We start from the raw sequence: 19,622 nt of genomic DNA, 5'->3' as shown, positions 1-19,622 counted from the left end.
TTAGGAAAGGTCGCATATAAACAAACATAAAAATTTATTTTTATAAGTTTATAATAATTGGAAAGTTAACCGAAGAGGCCTAAAAAGGCGGAGAGATATAAATAAATGGATATATAACGGGTTAAGCAAAATTACCAAAAACCTAAACACACTTCCGTCTAAGGGAAGGGTCGGCCATTTAAAAGTGAAAGAGAGTCCATACTCTCTTCAACCATAATTAAATCTATCGAAAACGAATTCAAGTTTTGAAATGAAGATAAAACCCCTGCATAGCGAAAGCTCAAAACTGGAATAGTGTACTTCACCAAATCGTTGTGAAAACAAATCCAGTTAGGGACGGCGTATTTAGTAGGTCCTGCCATTGGCACGACAGAGGAAAAATTGGTTCTTTGTTGACATCGAGTACTTGAGTACCTTTGACAGATGGCGCTGTTGATGTACACCCCCACCTGTATAGCGATCGCTGGCGTATTCCGCCCGTAGGTTTTTTCTGTCGAGCAACAGAGTTGCAGCTATATGATCATCGGGTAAGTTTAATATTGGAAAAATTGATTCAAACTGAGCACACCAATAATATTAAATAAAACACATTTAACATTCAAACTTAATTACAATACCAGTTTATACAACATAAAAATTGTTTTAAGTAATTTATTTTCATTTCTAACTATATAAACTTTAGTCCTAGTAAGGAATATGTTTTTAGCATGAGCTAAAACAGCCATTTAAATCATAACAAGGTACAGTATTTCATGACAGGTGTCGACCAGGCAAAGATGTCACACCCTCTCACCTGTCAAAAGCTCTTCACTTCTGACCTTTTGGCTCAAAACTGAACGAGAGGGGGAGGGGGTTGAGGTTGGTTGTTTAATTTAAAGGCTTCAGGTTAGTATAGCTAGGAAAAATACAAACTACTTCAAAACTTCCCATTTGTTTTGAAGCATATACAAGACTTATGGCCTTAAAATGGGGAGACTCACTGATTGGTGGGTCAGAAGTCCCCTAGAACCAATATAGTTGGTTCTTTTTCCCTCTAGGAAATCTCGATCTACCTGGTCCCATACAGAGGTGAAGGAGATTATTTCAGCAACCTATCAGTCTATCATAGGGATGAATAGGCTGATAGGATCTGGCCTGTTCAAGAAGATTGGCGAGTGGTGAATGGCGAGATCCCTTCCCTCAAAGCATATGATGATCAACAGGTTGGTATATATTCCTCCATCCACCCCTTTGTCTAGGGAGGATGGGAGAGAACTTTCTTAGGTTATAAAGAATGGAGCTCAGAAATGTAGTTTACCTGCATTAAGTCAGATCCAACGAATAACACTGACTGCTTTGTCCACAAGACGGACAAAAAAAGTGGATGAGAAGAGCCAGTCATTCTGCCTTCATTCCAGACATATATCTATATGTTACCATAGACAAGATGCTTACCATCCCACATGAGACCTGGGCTTGCTACACAACTACTTGAGCAGCCACCACAAGACCAAGTGCAAAGGTGCCAAAGGACTTGTGGATACTCTTGTGGATTGAAGGCTGTGAAGGTGGTCTGGTGTATACACATCACAACCTTCAATACCTAGTTGACAAGATTCCTCTTGAAGGCAAGGGTGGGGCCTAACGCAACTTTGCAAATACCAATTCTAGCTGGTACTTCGACCCTCTCAGCAGTTGAAGCGTATTCAGCAGTTGAGGCGTATACATTACTTATGTCTGAGGTGACGGGTCTTCAGATAGCACTCTAGAGCACTTAAGAGACATAAACATCTCTCCATGTCACATGACACTTCACACAGAGAGGAGGATGGAAAAGGAATCAAACTTGGGGTCGTGCCGGTAGGTTCAGAGTTTTGGCCGCATAACCTGGCACCCCTTAGGACGGGAGACTAAGGCTGACAGACTGTGTTGCTAGTGTTAATTCATCACCGATGCTAAGGCAGCAGAGACACTCTCGAGAGCTAGAACCTAGACTGACGACCTTCTCAAAGGCTCAAATGAGTAGGGTGAGCCTTGAGAACAAGGGACACATACCCATCCACAGTGTGAGAACTCTCATGAGAAGAAGCCTATCCCATTCCATTAAAAGTGTAGGCTCAAGGCTAAGCAGTAGTCTTGACAGCAGTGACTGAGAGGACCTTCTCTCAATGAAGATAAATGAGGAAATCCACGATTTGCTCTAGAGATGATACAACAGTAGAAGAATCCCTTCTACAACATTAATAGGAGAGGATAACCTACTTTTCCTGGGAAAGTAGAGCCATAGGGAGTTCTCTTGGAATTTTGACAGGGAAGAATGGGATACCAATCAGCATAAGGCCATCTGGGAGTAACCAGAGTCAACCCGAGTCAAGGCATAATACACACAGTAGATTAGCAGATTTTACAGGGTTGAACAGAGGAAGGATAAACCATCTATGTGATTCTATGAGTGTTGGAAAGACTTCTAACATGGCCTATGGGACACGACCAGAGGAGAAAACACAAGGACTTTCCTGTTTAGCCGTGTGGCAAACAGTTCTATCTCCAGAGAACTCCATGAACCAGAGGCCTCTCTGTTATGAAGAGATTGTTCTGAACTTACTACCCTGAACTGGCAACTAAGTGTTTGCTAATCCATTCCTCTTGCCCAGAATGCATTTGGCTGACAAATCTATAACGTGGAATGCCGTTCCGGTGAGTATCCGCTTCGTCAGATTGCAGAAAGGGGCAGGAATGTGGCCCCTCCCTAGACGTAACCTACCACAGCGATGTTATTACAACAACTCCACTGAATGCCTCTTCAATGTTCTTGGAATGCCTGCAGTGCAAGAAAGGCTGCTAGCCTCCCATAATGTCAATTAGTAGATGCTTCTTGCTTTGACCACATTTCCGAGCACAGTTATTATTATAATTATTACTAGCTAAGCTACAACCCTAGTAGGAAAAGCAGGATGCTATAAGCCTAAGGGCTCCATTAGGGAAAATAGCCCAATGAGGAATGGAAATAAGGAAACATAGAATGATGTGTGTCTGAGTGTACCTTTAACCAGGTTGCATGTCCAGAGGTGGAGTGTCGAGTGGGACTCCCTATGAGGGTTTCCTTATTCACTTAACAGGTAAAATCATCCCATGCCCCCTGTTCCGCTGACACAGGAATGGATGGGAGATCACTGTGCTGAAGACAAGCGATTCTTCAAACACCTGCTTCTGAAATAAAACTAAAAATAGTGCCATCATAGTACGAGGCATCATGTCCAAGAATTTTGGCATGGATGAGCCTGCTATCCTTACCTCGAGCCTCAAACAGTATGGTTGGTATTGGCCAGTTAGCAGAAACTGTGTCAACCAAGTGTGACAAATACAGAGACGACAAAGAGTAGCCTCCCACTTTCGGGGCGTCGTTATACCTCCAAGAGGATAAAACATTCTTTTCTTCTCTCATCTTATTTTCAACTAAATTATCCAAATGTTGTTACCAATTATTATAAATCAAATTCTTAATGCAAGGTAGAAAAAAAAAATCACTACAGAGAATGGAATACCCTCTTGGTAGCAACTCAGATGCAGTATTCTTTGCCAGTAAATCTGCCCTCTCCTTTCCAGACAACCCTACGTGTGCTGGAACCCAGAAAAATAGAGCTGTTATACCTCTCAGTCCAATAATAAAAAGCCACTCTAAAATCTCTAAAACTAAATGGTTACTGGAATTAAAAACTTGTAAAGCTGGTAGGACACTTTTTGCATCACTAACAATGGTAAAATTGCCCTTATCTTTCAACACTACTTTGACAATAGCTGTTAGTATGCCATATAGTTCAGCAGTAAATAAAGAGGATACTAAAGTAAGTGCACCTTTACAATTGAAAGCACTATTATATACTACAAATCTGATGGAACTATCAGTAAAGGCTATATAAAAGTTGATTCTCTATGCTCTTCAACATGTTCCACAAAGAGCAACCTGGTTTCCAAGTCAGTCACGTTCTTTTTTATACCAATAAAATATTTACAAAAAGATATCTCTGGTAATTTCCATGGAGGGGGTTGATGACATCTTACATGGGAGCACTTTATTTCTAGCTATATCTAGACTGTCTACTAATAATGATTTTACCCGAAAACCATAAGGTTGAGGAGATTTTGGGTGCAACTCGAAATATCTACAACGCCTTACAAGGTTTGCAGTCTGATAGGCTAAAGAATTAGGAAGTCTTTGCATCCTAAACCAATAGCGAACAATAGAAGACTTTTGGTAAAGGTCTAAAGGTCCAGCGTCAACAAGAAGGCTTGGGATAGGCAAGGTTCTAAAGGCTCCTATGGCCAATCTGATACCAGTATGGTGTATAATATCTAAAATCTTTAATCAATTTGGGGTGGCTGAGGAATATATTTTCCAGTCATAGCTAATTTTTTAAAGAATTAAAGCCTTGTATAACTTTAAAAGTGTTTTGCAGTCTGCTCCCATAATGTATGGGGAAAAACTTTTAAAAGATTCAGAGCCTCAAGACATTTTACATTTAAGGCTTCAAGAGAAGAATCCATGTCAGCCTGCAATCAAATATTAATAAAAAAAAAAATCTAGCTTCACTTACACATGATCCATTAACATTTGATGTACTTATCCGGGTCTGGATGTACTACTCGAATACAAGAATTGGACAACAATGGTTTTGCTTGTCCTAAACTTAAATCCATTCATATCAGCCCAATGAATAATTTTATCAGTTGATTATCACAATCCCTAGATTGTGACAAAAGCAAAAATCAAACTCGATTATGTAGCAATTGTTCCTCAAAGGAGGCCAGGATCGGACACACGTTTAGATACATCCACATATGTATCCCATGACAGTGGGCCCAAGATACTACCAAGGTGAACATCTGACTGGACAGCTGAGGAGCATTACACGGTCCGGAGCACAGCCATGAACTGGTATATCGTACTGTAGAGAAAGAAGTGAAGGTACTTTCCATAAGACTGATGTACAGGTATTTGAAAGTACGCATCCTTTAGATCCACTGAAAGCTTGAAGTCTTCCTTTCTGATGGAACTTAACGTAGACCGTACTACTTCAATTGTGAACTATGTTTGACACACTAACTCATTCCGTGGCTAGAGCTCAATGACCGGGCTCGAGCCCCGAGATGACTCCTCCACCACGAAGAGTCGATTATAGAATCCAGGAGACTCGTCTCAAAAGTCTTTGAATGAAATCTTCTCGAACATTCTTCCTACCTCTGTCAGGCAAAATCAGAGTTCTTGGTAATATTGGAGGAATGGATGAGAACTACATCGCAGTGAGTAAGGCAAGGCAAAGGGCTGAAGAGCATAACAAGTGATTGTCCTGAAAGGCTCCTGCTACCCAAGATTTGGTCCCATACTTTCGTCAGTAAGAGAGGAGGAACAATGGCAACAGCATATCTGTCTTCTTCCCTTCCTTTCTTCCACCACTCCACTAACTAGAAGGAATAGGTTGGGTGTCTCGCAAGGGCTGTGCATGCACCGGCTCCTTCCATGAAGTTGTGTACGGAGGGGCCCAGAGAACTTCCTTGCTGAACCAGGAACTGAGAAGACCTTGACCTTGCCAAACCATGCACCAATAGGAACTTGAAAGACCAAGAGGCCTTCCTTACCGAACTACGCACCGACAAGTTCTGAAGCGACAGAGCTACTTCTGAGCTACCTGGTTTTGAGAATGGAGAGACTATGGCCTCGGTCTTCCTCAAAAATCCAGTAAACCTACTGGTTTGCTGACTGGTGCCAGAAAGGTAACTGCCTTCCCTAGAGACAGTATGAAATTCTTGTACTTTTCTAAACATTCCAACTTTGATAACACTGTTGACTTGACAGAATTGGTCAGTGACCCTGACCACTGGTCAAACCAGGAGACCGTTTGGAAGGTGGCCATGGTCGACAAACAATGGCTTTCCGGCTCAATAAAAGAGTAGGCTCGAGTCTCTCCAATGCGAGCGTCCCAATTAGTGCGCACACTAAAGTGTCAACTTGTTAAGGTGTTGACGCAGCAAGCTTGCTAAGAGCCTTTCTTCCTCAAGAGTGAAGAGGACAAGATCTTGTTTGACTGACTGGAAGTGAGAGAGTCCTTACAACCAAAGATCTGATTGTCAACTTGATCCATGGCCAAACTAGCCAGATCTAACCAGGGCAGCCCCATCCCAAGCCCTTGCAGGGCACCAAAGTCCTGCTCAATGACTGAGGCTCTCCCAGAAGGCAGAGTCCATGTCCCCTCCCTCCGACTGTTGAACCCATGAATAAATGAAAGGACGTAGAACTAGGAAACACTGACTCAGGATTGTCTGCCTCCATCAGCACCAGTTCATGGTTAGCTGTCCTGGGAGCAGACGAATCCTGAGTACGATACCCCCCAAGCTGGGGAAGAAGGTATGGCAAATTGCTCGGGCGATTCATTCCCGACCCCCAAAATAATACACTTGTTCTGTTCCTAGGACAGAACTGGCAATGTAATCAGGGACTGAAGAAGGTTGACAACAGCCTTCCTTAGATCAAAATTTTCATCAGGGATATGCACAAACGAAGAAAAGTCTCTATCTTCCGATGAGGTGCAATGAACACTAGGGGAACCATATATGCCATCGGAACCTGGAAAGCCCGCCGAAGTAGCTTTGACGGCTCCTTGCTCCTGACACACTCCCTGGGGACCAAGCTAGGGGGCATAAGTGCAAGACAGGCAGTGGCATACCTTGTTAATTTCAATAGCCGTTCCAGTTGTTGTTGAAAACATATTCCCTACTTGAAAGACAGTAAGGTTTAGTCAGAACAATTGAATCTCTCTTCATCTTCTCAAGCTTACATGCCTTTATTCTATCACTTTTACTTTTCTACAATTTTACGCATTCTCCCCTATTCCTGTACATGATGATCTCTTCTACCAAAGATATGTATTTCAAATTACCTTTTTTCATCATAGTACCTTTTATTTCTGAACCTCTCATTCCACGTTTTAATTTTTTCTTTCTATTATCCTTAAATCCCCCCAAAACTACATGCTGTCCTTTTTATACCATCATGAAATTTCAAAAACTTCTATAATCCTAGACCCTTCATTGTTGAAGCAGATGTACGTCAGAGAGTGAATGAAGGTTGCAAAGTGTTGGGGGCAGTTAAGGGAGTAGTAAAAAATAGAGGGTTGGGCATGAATGTAAAGAGAGTTCTATATGAGAAAGTGATTGTACCAACTGTGATGTATGGATCGGAGTTGTGGGGAATGAAAGTGATGGAGAGACAGAAACTGAATGTGTTTGAGATGAAGTGTCTGAGGAGTACGGCTGGTGTATCTCGAGTAGATAGGGTTAGGAACGAAGTGGTGAGAGTGAGAACGGGTGTAAGAAATGAGTTAGCAGCTAGAGTGGATACGAATGTGTTGAGGTGGTTTGGCCATGTTGAGAGAATGGAAAATGGCTGTCTGCTAAAGAAGGTGATGAATGCAAAAGTTGATGGGAGAAGTACAAGAGGAAGGCCAAGGTTTGGTTGGTTGGATGGAGTGAAGAAAGCTCTGGGTGATAGGAGGATAGATGTGAGAGAGGCAAGAGAGCGTGCTAGAAATAGGAATGAATGGTGAGCGATTGTGACGCAGTTCCGGTAGGCCCTGCTGCTTCCTCCGGTGCCTTAGATGACCGCAGAGGTAGCAGCAGTAGGGGATTCAGCATTATGAAGCTTCATCTGTGGTGGATAACGTGGGAGGGTGGGTTGTGGCACCCTAGCAGCACCAGCTGAACTCGGTTGAGTCCCTTGTCAGGCTGGGAGGAACGTAGAGAGTAGAGGTCCCCTTTTTTGTTTTTGTTTCATTTGTTGATGTCGGCTACACCCAAAATTGGGGGAAGTGCCTTGGTATATGTATGTATGTATATCACAGCACATTTCCAAAATACTTTCTCCATTCACAATTATTTCAGTACATCAATCCCTATGTCATCTTCTTCTCAATTCAAACCAGACAACACGACCATCTTTGTACATTCTTCAAACCTAGCCGGGCAAAGATAAAAACTCTTCTATAAACATTCTCTCCCACTCTTATTCTTTTTCTATTCCTGGATGATATTTACTAAATAATCATAAATTTAATCCTGGTACACTCAGTCTCACACATTCAATCCATGACCTAAGCTGTTTGCTGTTTCATTTTCAGACAATACAAACCACACCTTCCAGGTATTACATACACAGTACAATCACTCTTTGTCATTTCCATTCCTTCATATTCTGGTCTTTCATTTTCAACTCATTAAGCCTCAAAACATTCACTTTTTATTGGACAAAGTGGGTTGAATTATTTCAGATCATTTTTTGTTCAAAGACAGACCTAAATAGATATATGTTTCAAGTTGGAAGGAACAACAAGAATTAGTTAAGAAAAGCATATTAAGAGAAAAATGGATGAATTGTGGGGTAAGGTTTAAATGGAAAGAAAGAATTAAAAAGCTAGTGAAATCCCATCATGGGGTCTTAAGACCACCAGGTAGTGTTTGGGGATATATAAGAGCAGGAAGATAGAACAAAGAAGAATAGTAAAATGAGACACTAAAGCAACTAGTTAAGAAAAAAAAAGGATATTTCATGGGCAGTTGCATGGCAAAAGAAGAGGTATACGGGAGGTTAGATATATTAGTCGAGAAGGAACTGAGAATGAGAGCACAGAATGAAATTGAAGAATACAGGTTTGAGAATGCTTTGGAAAGTAACTGTTGTAGATGCAAGGATGGTATTAGTCACGGCCACCCATACTAGATTGGTTTGCTGTAAGCGATCAGATGAAAATCTCCAACCATCCAATCCGCACTGGCCAGCGTGGTGATGATAACAGGCCTAACCCAAGACATGAACTAACATGTCTGAGGCCTTTGTCCTACAGTGGACTATAAAACTGGAAATGGCTACATTTGTTGTTTTGTGTAGTAATTTTCTAAACTATTAAGTATTTTGTAGAAGGGGAAATGGTCAAAAGCTTTTGAAGATGGAAAATGAAAAGTGCGTGCTAAGATAACTATGATTTGAAGTTCAGAAAAAACATGCCTAAGCAGGTAGGCTAACTATGGGTATAGTTTTACATACATATTAATGTACATATCAAGCCAAATGAAATATACTATGTCCAATTGCAGTCCATCAGATGGGCACACTGACAGGCAAGATTATTGCACTCACAAGGGTAATAACACTGGTATGCTGTTGGTGGTATCAATCCAGCCATTCATCACCATAGTGTCAACAGCACTTAACCCTTTTACCCCCAGGCTATTTGGAAATTTCCAACCCTTAACCCCCAAGGGGTTGTTTTTTTCCCAGCACATTTTGCAGTATATATTTTTTTTTTAAATTGCTCTAACAGCCTTAATTTTTGTCATAGAGAGGTCAGGTTGGTCTCATTCTCTTGGAAAATGCCTGAATTTTCTCAAAAAATTATCAAATGCCTGAATTTTCTCAAAAAATTATCAAAAATATGAACAAAAAATATTTATAGCATTTTTTTGCGAGGACGTACCAGTACGTCCATGGGGGTAAAGGGATGGCTTTTGTGAAACGTACCAGTACGTCCTTTGGGGGTAAAAGGGTTAAGTACAGTATATAATCATGCTTGCATGAGGAATGAAGCAAACGCCCTTCACGGCTTCCAATCAGACTACAAAGGGAGTGGTCATGTAGATTTTTACATCAAGTTTCCTAGCTAGTTATATGTTTTCATGTGTTATTTCTATTTTCCATTGTGAATTATTCATTTTTACAGTATTTTATTTGTAAAATTGGTCATAAGTTGTTCAATAATTACTATTAAAAACTTGAAAAATAAGTGTAGTGTATTTTTGAACGTGTGGAAAGCATCAAGTGAATTCCCCTATTTTCTATGAGAAAGTAGTATGGTTTTCGAGCATTTTGGGTTACGAGCTTGCTCCTGGAACAGGTTAAACTCATATACCGAGGTACTACTGTACATTTGAATTATCATCCCAAAAATTATAATTTATACATACAATAATTTGGTCAAGAATAATTTTTTGAATTATCAAACATACAAAAAGTACCGGTAACCTAATTCAGTTTTGTAGCAGATCTGAATTAACTGAAATCCTGTTATTCAATCACAAATTTCATAATCTATATACTGTACACAAGAATATTTGGGATACGACTTTAATGGCACTTCCAATCACTGACAATCATAAATCTTTTGTCTCCAAAATGTTAGATGTAAATATCATACAAAATTCACTAGATAATGAAGCAAAACCTTTAATTACAATAAAACACACTCCAATTTACAAATACTGTAACAACAGATGGTCTCCAGTATTAATGTCGTCATAGGTTTGTCTCAATGTCCCCTCATTTACTGTGCCTGCACAATATTGTATACAGTACAGGTATACAATTTCTATGAAACTTATACAGTATTCATTGTTGCATGCATAATTCAATTAAATGGTTAAACCTTCACTAAGAAAAAATATATTAACAAACATTTTAGTAATTCATTGCCAATAAAAACTACAAGCAAGCAAGAAATTAATATTACACTAACAAAAAGCAGCTAACCATATAATGCAGTAAATCCAAGGTAATATCATACGACATGAAAGCAAACACAAAACTACAAGCTAGAGTTGGTAAACATCAATTACAATTGTTTATAAGCTAAGCAGGTGCAAAGCAGGAACCCATACACAAAACCTATTTTAAAACGATTATTTGTGACAAATAAAAACTTGCTATCCTTTAAATGAAACTCATTGCACTCTTAATAATCTTAAAACACAATTCCAATAACAAAATCTGTTATTTCTAGACTGTACTCGCCTGATGTTCATATTGCTTCTCTCTCGAAGCTCGGCTCATATTGATCTTTACCCTAAAAAACCAAAACATTTCCATTTTTTTCCTTACAATAGACTTAGGGGTTTCGTATAATACTGACGATATAGCAACTAATGGCAATAACTGTCTCGAAGTCAAAACTAATTACTATCATCTTGAGGCCACTAACCAGTGAGGAGGAGGGTGGGCATGTACATGAACATCTGGTAAATATAGTTATAACAAATCTAATCAGAAAAATTCCATTTATTTCTATGAACCTTCCCTAATCCTCATACATACAGTATTGCAATGAAGTCTTCAAAAATAGATAATTGTCCAGATATGAAAGAATCCCAATTCCCAGAATCCTAGTGTTGACTTGAGGGTCGTGAGACTGAAACACATGCACTTGAATTGGTAGACGTTTGAACAATTCTCGAACCAACGTATTTCTATAATTTAGATTAATTGGTATGCGAAAGTAGGCCACTGTTAGGTTTACTAAAACCATCCAATCTCCTTTGTTTACTACCCATAGGACAATGGGTGCTTCCATTGAAAAATTAGTGAGAACTGAAAACATGTCGGGGTTCAAAATAACTAAAACTGTTCTCCAACCTTCTGATACTTTGGGGATTAGGAATAACCCGTAATAAAAACTATGGGTTCAAGACCTCTTCTATCACATCTACGGGTTCAATATCTCTTCTACCACATCATTTTCCAAGAGTTTCAGAATCTCTATTTTCAAAACCTGAGCCTTTGATGTATTAGATAAATAACACAAAAATGGTATTAGTTCTTGGCCATGGGGAGAGTCAAGGCTAAAAGGAATCCACTAGACTTTTCATTCAGATCTTCCCAGACTGTAACGTACTGTACATAGTACTAAGCATGCAGTTATTTCCCACAGTCTTGCCTTCTCCATCATAAGGCTCGATACTACGCAGTATTCTAGATTTATTCTAGCTGTGACCAGATTGAGGAATGATCTCCCTAATCGGGCAGTTGAATCAGTGGAACTTCAGAAGTTCAAATTTGCAGTAAATGGATTTATGTTGAACAGGTTAACATAAGTCTTTCTTCATTATTTATATATGAAAGATCTATTTTAACATTACTGACCTTAAGATATTTTATATTTTTATTCAATACCTCTCATATATAGTTTATCTATTTCCTTATTTCCGTTCCTCTCTAAGCTATTTTCCCTGTTGGGCTTGTAACATGCTGGTTTTCCCACTAAGGTTGTAGCTTAGCTAGTAATAATATTAATCATAATCAATTACCCTGCTAGCTCCTTTCATTACTTTGCTAGAGGCATTGTCTATTGAAAGGAAAGACAATTGGAAACTTCTTTTTTTTTTAATTATAAGGATAAATGTTGATAAATCGAGCTTCTAGAAAAGAGGCATTACGAACATCAGATGAAAACAGAAATAAAAAAATTTCACTTTTAAATTTAAGATTACAATCTTTATAACAAAACTTCCTTCTTTATTCATCCCTTTCAATCACATAAAGGGCTTAGTTTTGAGAAATCAACACACCAGGCTCATCAAATCAGAATATAGTTATGAGAAAAATTCTCCCCACAAAGTCAACTGCCATACCTGTAGTATAAACACATCTTTACCCATTTCTTTTGGAACCCAAACACTGCTAACATCACTAGTTGATATAGTGGTGTATTGTTCCAAGTACTGTACCTTCATCTAGGTATTTCATCAATAAATTTCTACTGTATTACCATTATAATTATTTTTTTCCTGTAGTAGAACCCTCATCATATACTCCAAGCTTAATAGTTCTATTGTATGAACATTAAGCTGTGGTACAGCATAGTCAACCCTTTTACCCCCGGGGTATTTGGAAATTTCCAACCCTTAACCCCCAGGGGGTTATTTTTTTCCCAGCACATTTTGCAGTATATATTTTTTAAATTACTCTAACAGCCTTAATTTTTGTCACAGAGAGGTCAGGTTGGTCTCATTCTCTTGGAAAATGCCTGAATTTTCTCAAAAAATTAACAAAAAATATGAAAAACAAATTTTTATAGCATTTTTTTGCAAGGACGTACCGGTACGTCCATGGGGGTAAAGGGATGGCTTTTGTGAAACGTACCAGTACGTCCTTTTGGGGGTAAAAGGGTTAACATCATAATGGGGAGAAAAAACAAATACAGTAGTGGCAACTTTAACCTTCAAATTTACGGTAAGCAATATGCTTTGATTATTCAAGGTTAAGAGGGGTAAAAGGGATTTGATTTATGATTCATAAAATGTTTGGCCCGAAGCCAAACGCCAGAGCCGCAAGGCCATTCAGAGCATATATATCTTTTAGTATAGAATATAAGTATATAAATAAAAGTAAAACATAATTAAATTAAATCTATACAACCCGTTAAAACTTAAAATCACAATAAAACCATAAATCTTTAACTCATAAAAAATACCAATTTCTCTTAAAATCTGTAAAACTTGCTCTACTGAGGCACTCGCCTAAAATTTCCCCAAGGGACATATTGATTAAACGATTTTTCCTAAGTTGACATCTAAAAACAGTACAGGACACTAAAATGTGTTCAACGGTTATATCTACTTGGCAAGCAGAGCATCGAGGAGCCTGCCTATCCGCCCCATCTGCCATCAGATACCTAAGAGTATAATGTGTGTGCCCTATACGTAAACGTGTTAAAACAATTCTAGATCTTCTGTCCACCTGTAAATGTGACTATGATTGGACAGAAGTCCTAATTGACTTTAATTTAAAATTATCATTTAAATTAGACCAGTGGGCCTGCCACTGGTCTCAACAATAAAACCTAATACTACTTTTAAAATCGGAAACTGGGACACCCATGCTGGAAATGTGATTAAGCCTAGTTGCTGCCTTAGCTGCAACATCGGCTCGCTCATTTCCTACAATTCCAACATGGGATGGAACCCACCAAAAGGGAGAGAAAAGAATTCCTTGGTCAAGTAGGCCACTGTACCCCATTTTACATTAGGATGTATCAATGTAAGTACTGCTAACAAGATTGTTAGCCAAAATTGAAACATCTATTTTGAACTTAGACATAGTCTACGTTTGAGAAGGCAGGTTAAGTTAGAAAGTACAGTATTGTATTATTGTTAGTACCGATGGCAAATTTTCAAAGCAAGGCAACCGCTTGGGGGAGGGCAAGTTAAATCCATGTGATTACCACCGACACATTTTTTAGTTAAAATATTTAACTTTTTTTTTTTTTTTATATCTAAAATTTTATCACAGCTACAACTGGCCCAGGCCAACCAAAGAGCACAACTTGGAAAACATCAATTTATTTATATCTTTGGACAGGTTTCATCTGCTACAGAAGTACTTAATCTGAAGTTGTAAAATACTTCAGTACTTCAGGCATCTTACAGTGATTCCCTTGTTATACTGCAATAATATTCACGCGACTTCTTTTCTTTCCATATTAGACTTGTCATTCCTTTTACAGTTACTTATTCGACAGTAACCAACAGTTCGCCTGTATTTTTCCTCTATCAATTAACCCTTTTCACAATTTTCAAACGTATTTGTAGTGTTATTTGGATGTAGATATTCAGAAGAAATCTAAAACAAATCTCCAAACCTATTTACAATTAAGTGTTCATCATTAGTTATCCAACTTTATCGTAAATCATTTCAATGTGCTGTACTTAAGATTTGGATTTACAGAATTATGCCACATTGCCCAGTACTGAGGCCAAAGGGGTCATTCAGCATTGAGGTGCAATGGGGGAAACCTTACGGTTGCACTACGAAGAAAAAAGTTGAAAGAGCTTGGACAGAAAAATGAAAGAAAGAAAATAGAAAAGAAGGTGAACTAAAAGAAGAATAAGTGGGTGCACCTGGGGGTATAAAGATGTGGCCAAAACCATCTACTAATACCTACAGTGTCCAAAGTCAGGTGTACTGATAGTAGATAAGAAGTTGGTCAAGGCCCCAACCACCTGTTGAGAAACTACCACTGGTGTTATTGGGTCCTTTGATGAGTTGGGTAGTATTGTATAACATTGGACCCCTCTCTAGTTATGGCTCTTGTTTCCTTTGCTTACATGTAAATGGAATTAGTATATTCTTTATACATTCTCCTCTTTCCTAACACACTTGTCAACACCAAGCAAACTATACCATTCTTCTACACTCAAGTGGTTAACTTCTGTAGCTATTCAGGGCTTTTACACTTACTATGGGTAGAAGAGACTTTAGCTATAGTAAGCAGCTCTTTTAGGCGGTTATTCTAAAATTAAAACAAGGTTCTCGTCTTGATTAGAGTTCTCTTATTTAAGGATACACACAGGTACACTGTTCTATAAGTTTTCTGTTCCTCTTGATATTTTAAACAATGTGTTGGACAGGGTTAATAAAAGGGCTAAGGATGCATTATGATTTATCAAGAAGTTACCTCTTCCTTATGTGTTCATTCATCTTCCTCTATGGCATTAATTTCCAAAACTATTGTTATTATCCTTCCTTCACTCAAAGTGGCTATCCTGGAGGGTACTAACCCTTGCCCGATTTGTTGGTTATCACACTGACATTTGCATTGACCTTCCCTGTATATAATTGTGCACATAATGTTTCTTTTTATAAATATTGTTAAGTTTATTTTCTAGTATGATGAGACATTTCTATTGTTTTTCATTCTTATTCTGTCGAGATGTTGAGCAAAACCCAGGACGTGTGTCCAAGACTGTCAATGTCGTCTAATATATTGCAACATTTGTGGACTACAAGGCAATATAAGAGACATTCTCATAAAAGGCACTCGTCTGAGCTGCTTATTACAGGTTTTAAGAAACCTTTCCTATATTAAACCGAGTACCCTGCTTCTCACATAAACGTGGATATCATGAGATTCAAGTCAGGGAAGTTTGTGACAGGCATAACAAATTTTGTGTTCCATCTATCAAAATCCAGACTTGAACATTTCTATCTTCAATCTTCTTCTCACCACTATGGCTAAGAAACAAAGTGATAGAAAGGACTCCTCTTTTGTGCTTGTTGACGATTTTAATGATCACGATAGGGAATGGTTAAATTTCATTTCTCCTACGGAACTCCATAGCATAAAAGCTTTTGACTTTGTGTGTGAATCAGGCTAAGCATATCACTCATGAGTGACGCTACTCACAAGTCTGCTAATTGCTTGGACTCGGTATACACTGATTTCCATTAACAAGCAAGGTTGGTTCTCCAATTGGGACGCCTATCAATTCCTTGGTTTCCTTAATAATTATGACTGAGCAGCCTGACCATAATGTGTCATACTCTTGTAAAATATATATGAAATCTAAAGAAAACTACAGCAGAATGGCATTTTGAATAATCTCTAGCACTTGAATTAGTCACAATTGTATAAAGGGGTCGAGCCTGTTGTTCTAAATGAAAAACTGATCAACATAATTATAGACATACAGTATTCCTTCTCATGTCATAAAATACCAAATCAAGAACAAACCCTATTCCAATGATGATTGTAGACATGCTTATTTGGAGAGAGTAGGCTTATCATCTCAGGAAAAGTAATAAATCAGAATTGACTTGAAATTACCATACAGTATTCAGCTATAAGCTATTGCTCTTTCTTTTATGCTTCAAGTGAAGGAAAAAAATCATTTGGCCATAAAATAAGTCCCATTCTGGTAAAACCTAAGAACAAATAGTGGGCTACCCTTAAATCTGCATTCTTTGGTGTACATTTGACATTTCCTCCTATGCTTAAACCAGATAGCTGTCACTCACAGTCCAAAGGAAAAGTCAACCCCTTTGGCTGATATGTTGACAGTAAGACAGTAACCAGAGTATCAAGATACTCAATCTTCTGCAATCCTGTTTTCCTGAAGTTAAACTTACTAGTTTAATTCTTTGGTCCCATGAAATTAAAACACTTTAACTAGACCTTGATGCTTATGGAGGTGTAGACCAAAACAGTATTATTCCTTTGCTTTTCTATAAAAATTGCAGATTTCTTAGCTCCTACGTTGTCTGCTAATTTATGCAAGTCCAGATAAAGAAATGCATTGCACTTGTTGAAAAATTGGAAAAGTTGCCCCATTACATAAATGTATTTGTGGTAGTTCTAGCCTGCTGATTCAGTCAAACTTCTAAAACTGTCTAAATCAGTAATGGTGAAACTGTTCTCTAGTTTGCCATTAGCTTTTGCAAAGGCCTTGAAGTGATGTCCTTCTTCCTTCGTAAAATTTCCAATGATGTACAGAAATCCATTGATTGTGGTCAGGGAATTTGATTTTAGTGTTGCCTTTGGCTGTGTTAATCATGAAGGACTCATTTTCAAACTTAAACAACTGGGAGTATGTTAGTCTTGTCTTAGGATCATTATTGAATTTTCAAGTGATAGACTACAACAAATACAGTAGCAGTTGATGGGCACTATGGTTAATATAGAAATGTAATACTGTATTTGGAATTCCTCAGGGTAGTCTTCTGTGCCAATTTCTTGTCATACCATATAAACATAACTATGTTGTTTAACCTAATTACAAGCTTTTGGCATATGCAGATGATGCTACTCTCTCTGCATCAATTCCCTCTCCTGAATGTACCCATGTGGTTGCTGAATACACTCCACTACTGTACATCTGATCCCATTTCAAGAAATGGAATGATCTTCCTAATCGGGTAGTTGAATCAGAACTTCAAAAGTTCAAAGTTGGAGCGAATGTTTTTATGTTGACCAGGCTAACATGAGTCTTTTTATAGTTTATATATGACATATCTGTTTTTGACTTTGTTAATAGTTTATATATGACATATCTATTTTGACGTTGTTACCGTTTTTAGAACGATTTATTGTTAATTTGTTCTCATCATTTATTTATTTCCTTATTTCCTTTCCTCATTGGGCTATTTTTCCCTATTGGAGCCCTTGGGCTTATAGGATCTTGCTTTTCCAACTAGGGTTGTAGCTTGGCTGGTTATAACAACAATAATAATAATAATAATTCATACAAATGTGCACAGGCTATTTAAGTAACCATACACAGCTAATATGCATCATTCTACTAAAAAAAAAAAAATTGAGCTTTAAATCTTACTCATGTACCTTAACCTTCCTTAAAACACAGGAGGTTTACAAGAAAAGAAAATAACAATTGTTACTCTTATTCATGCATAAGACATCACTATCTTTCAAGTAGGTATGAAGTTATTTTTATTAAACTTCTAATGATATTCATGTAACATTGAATATTTAAGTACAGTACAGTACTCAGGAAGAGCATGTAATAAATACCCCTATCTGTTGGCAGTAATTTTCCCCCCACATGGTTAGCAGAGCATAAGCACTTTAGCAACCCACAGGGATTGTTTCTGTTCTCCCTTTACAATTGGATATCTTTCTGCCAAGGAGGCTAAGCTTGAATGAAAATTCAATCTAGAAACATAAACTCTAATCAGGAATGTAGTTACCTTGTACAATAAGGTCTTTACTGGAAATGAAATACAAAGGAAAAAAGTTTACTAACATAATACAATACTGTCAGTTAAATGACTTAAAGACCAGCTGCTGAAGGTGGCATAGACATTTTCTTTACTATACCAATGGTCACAATAAAAATTGAAGCCCATTGGCAATTTAATTTTTTCTATTTTCCACAAGGTTTCCTTCAACAGGATATTTTCGCCATCATATTTAGCGTCTGCATTCAGTAAGTATTGTAGTATGTGCATTAAATTCCTTAATCCTTTCACATTAAAAATAGAGCACTTTACAGTACTAAATAGTACACTTCAGCAAAAGAAACGTTTATGTAATTTTGAAGGCATTAACCTCCTTTGATATAAAAACTTCGATTCTGCATATTCCCTTCAGTTATAATATTTGCTTATTCTTCATTATGTAGAAGCTTAAAAAGCAAGTCCAAGTACATAATAAAAATAGGATTCTTCATTTTTAAAGATAGACTGATGAAACAAATGCAAATTGCATTTTTATTTTAATTTACATGTTAAATATCTTCTGAGAAAGTATTCATATCATTAATAGGTTTAATTCCTTCTGGGTCTTCCTCTTGCAGTACTTTCATCAGCTACGAAGATTATTTCTGGTGAAATTTGTTTGTCTTCTAAGCTGACAAATCCCAACATGGTTTCTTCTTGCAACCAGCTTGTCAATCTTGATTGTCTTTCATTGGAATTCTGATTACCAAATCAATAGTGTTTATATAAAAACATTCCTTGTTTCTCCAGTCGAAAACAAACTTATTTTCCTCACCACATGTTGAAGCATGGGGAACTCCTTACTGAATAGTGCATATAGGGATCATCTAACCTGATAATCCACATGCATCGCCAACAGAAGATAACAGTACAACGCCAACATATCATTTTGTTGCAACCATCAATCTTCTGTGAGAGGAAAATTGAATAAAAGATCACTTGAAAGTAGACAACAGGCGAATATCCTTACGGTCAGCCAATTTCTAATTGTGTGTGTTCAATTAGTTTTGTTCTTTTTCAAGCATTTTGTCACATTCTACCCTAACTAAAAATGAATCCACTTTACTGCAAAATAATGATTTTTTCAAGTATGAAATCCCCCTTAACTAAGAGTATACAAACTTACAATCTCTCCATAAAATACACAAAGATATGTGATTGCATTCACTACTGGAATAGGAAAAACAAAGCTGTGAGAGTGCAAGCATGACTGGAATTATTTGCAAGTACAAGGAAGAGAGGATAGTTTGTGTGTTCCTTTTAAAAAAATTATTAAAAAAAGGTTGATCAGCAGCTGAAAGGTTGGCCAATCTCC

The 19,622-nt window shown here is 37.7% G+C and overlaps 1 protein-coding gene across 2 annotated transcripts in view; it reads right to left on the bottom strand.

The window, feature by feature from the left end:
* The window catches only part of LOC137634456 (E3 ubiquitin-protein ligase RNF14-like), a 66,958-nt gene that overhangs the window by 7,359 nt on the left and 39,977 nt on the right, over positions 1 to 19,622 (bottom strand). Inside the window, exon 7 of one of the 2 annotated variants that reach the window (XM_068366858.1) lies at positions 18,242 to 19,216. The exons of the other annotated variant lie outside the window; for it this stretch is intronic. Within the exon in view, the coding sequence (XP_068222959.1) occupies positions 19,079 to 19,216 (138 nt within the window). The 3' untranslated portion in view covers positions 18,242 to 19,078. Of the gene's footprint in view, positions 1 to 18,241; positions 19,217 to 19,622 lie in introns of those variants that run through there. 2 annotated transcript variants of the gene reach the window in all.

The sequence above is a fragment of the Palaemon carinicauda genome, chromosome 44, assembly GCF_036898095.1.
Source record: "Palaemon carinicauda isolate YSFRI2023 chromosome 44, ASM3689809v2, whole genome shotgun sequence".
In the NCBI taxonomy this organism is placed as follows: domain Eukaryota; kingdom Metazoa; phylum Arthropoda; class Malacostraca; order Decapoda; family Palaemonidae; genus Palaemon; species Palaemon carinicauda.
This window is presented reverse-complemented; position numbering and strand designations above follow the sequence as displayed.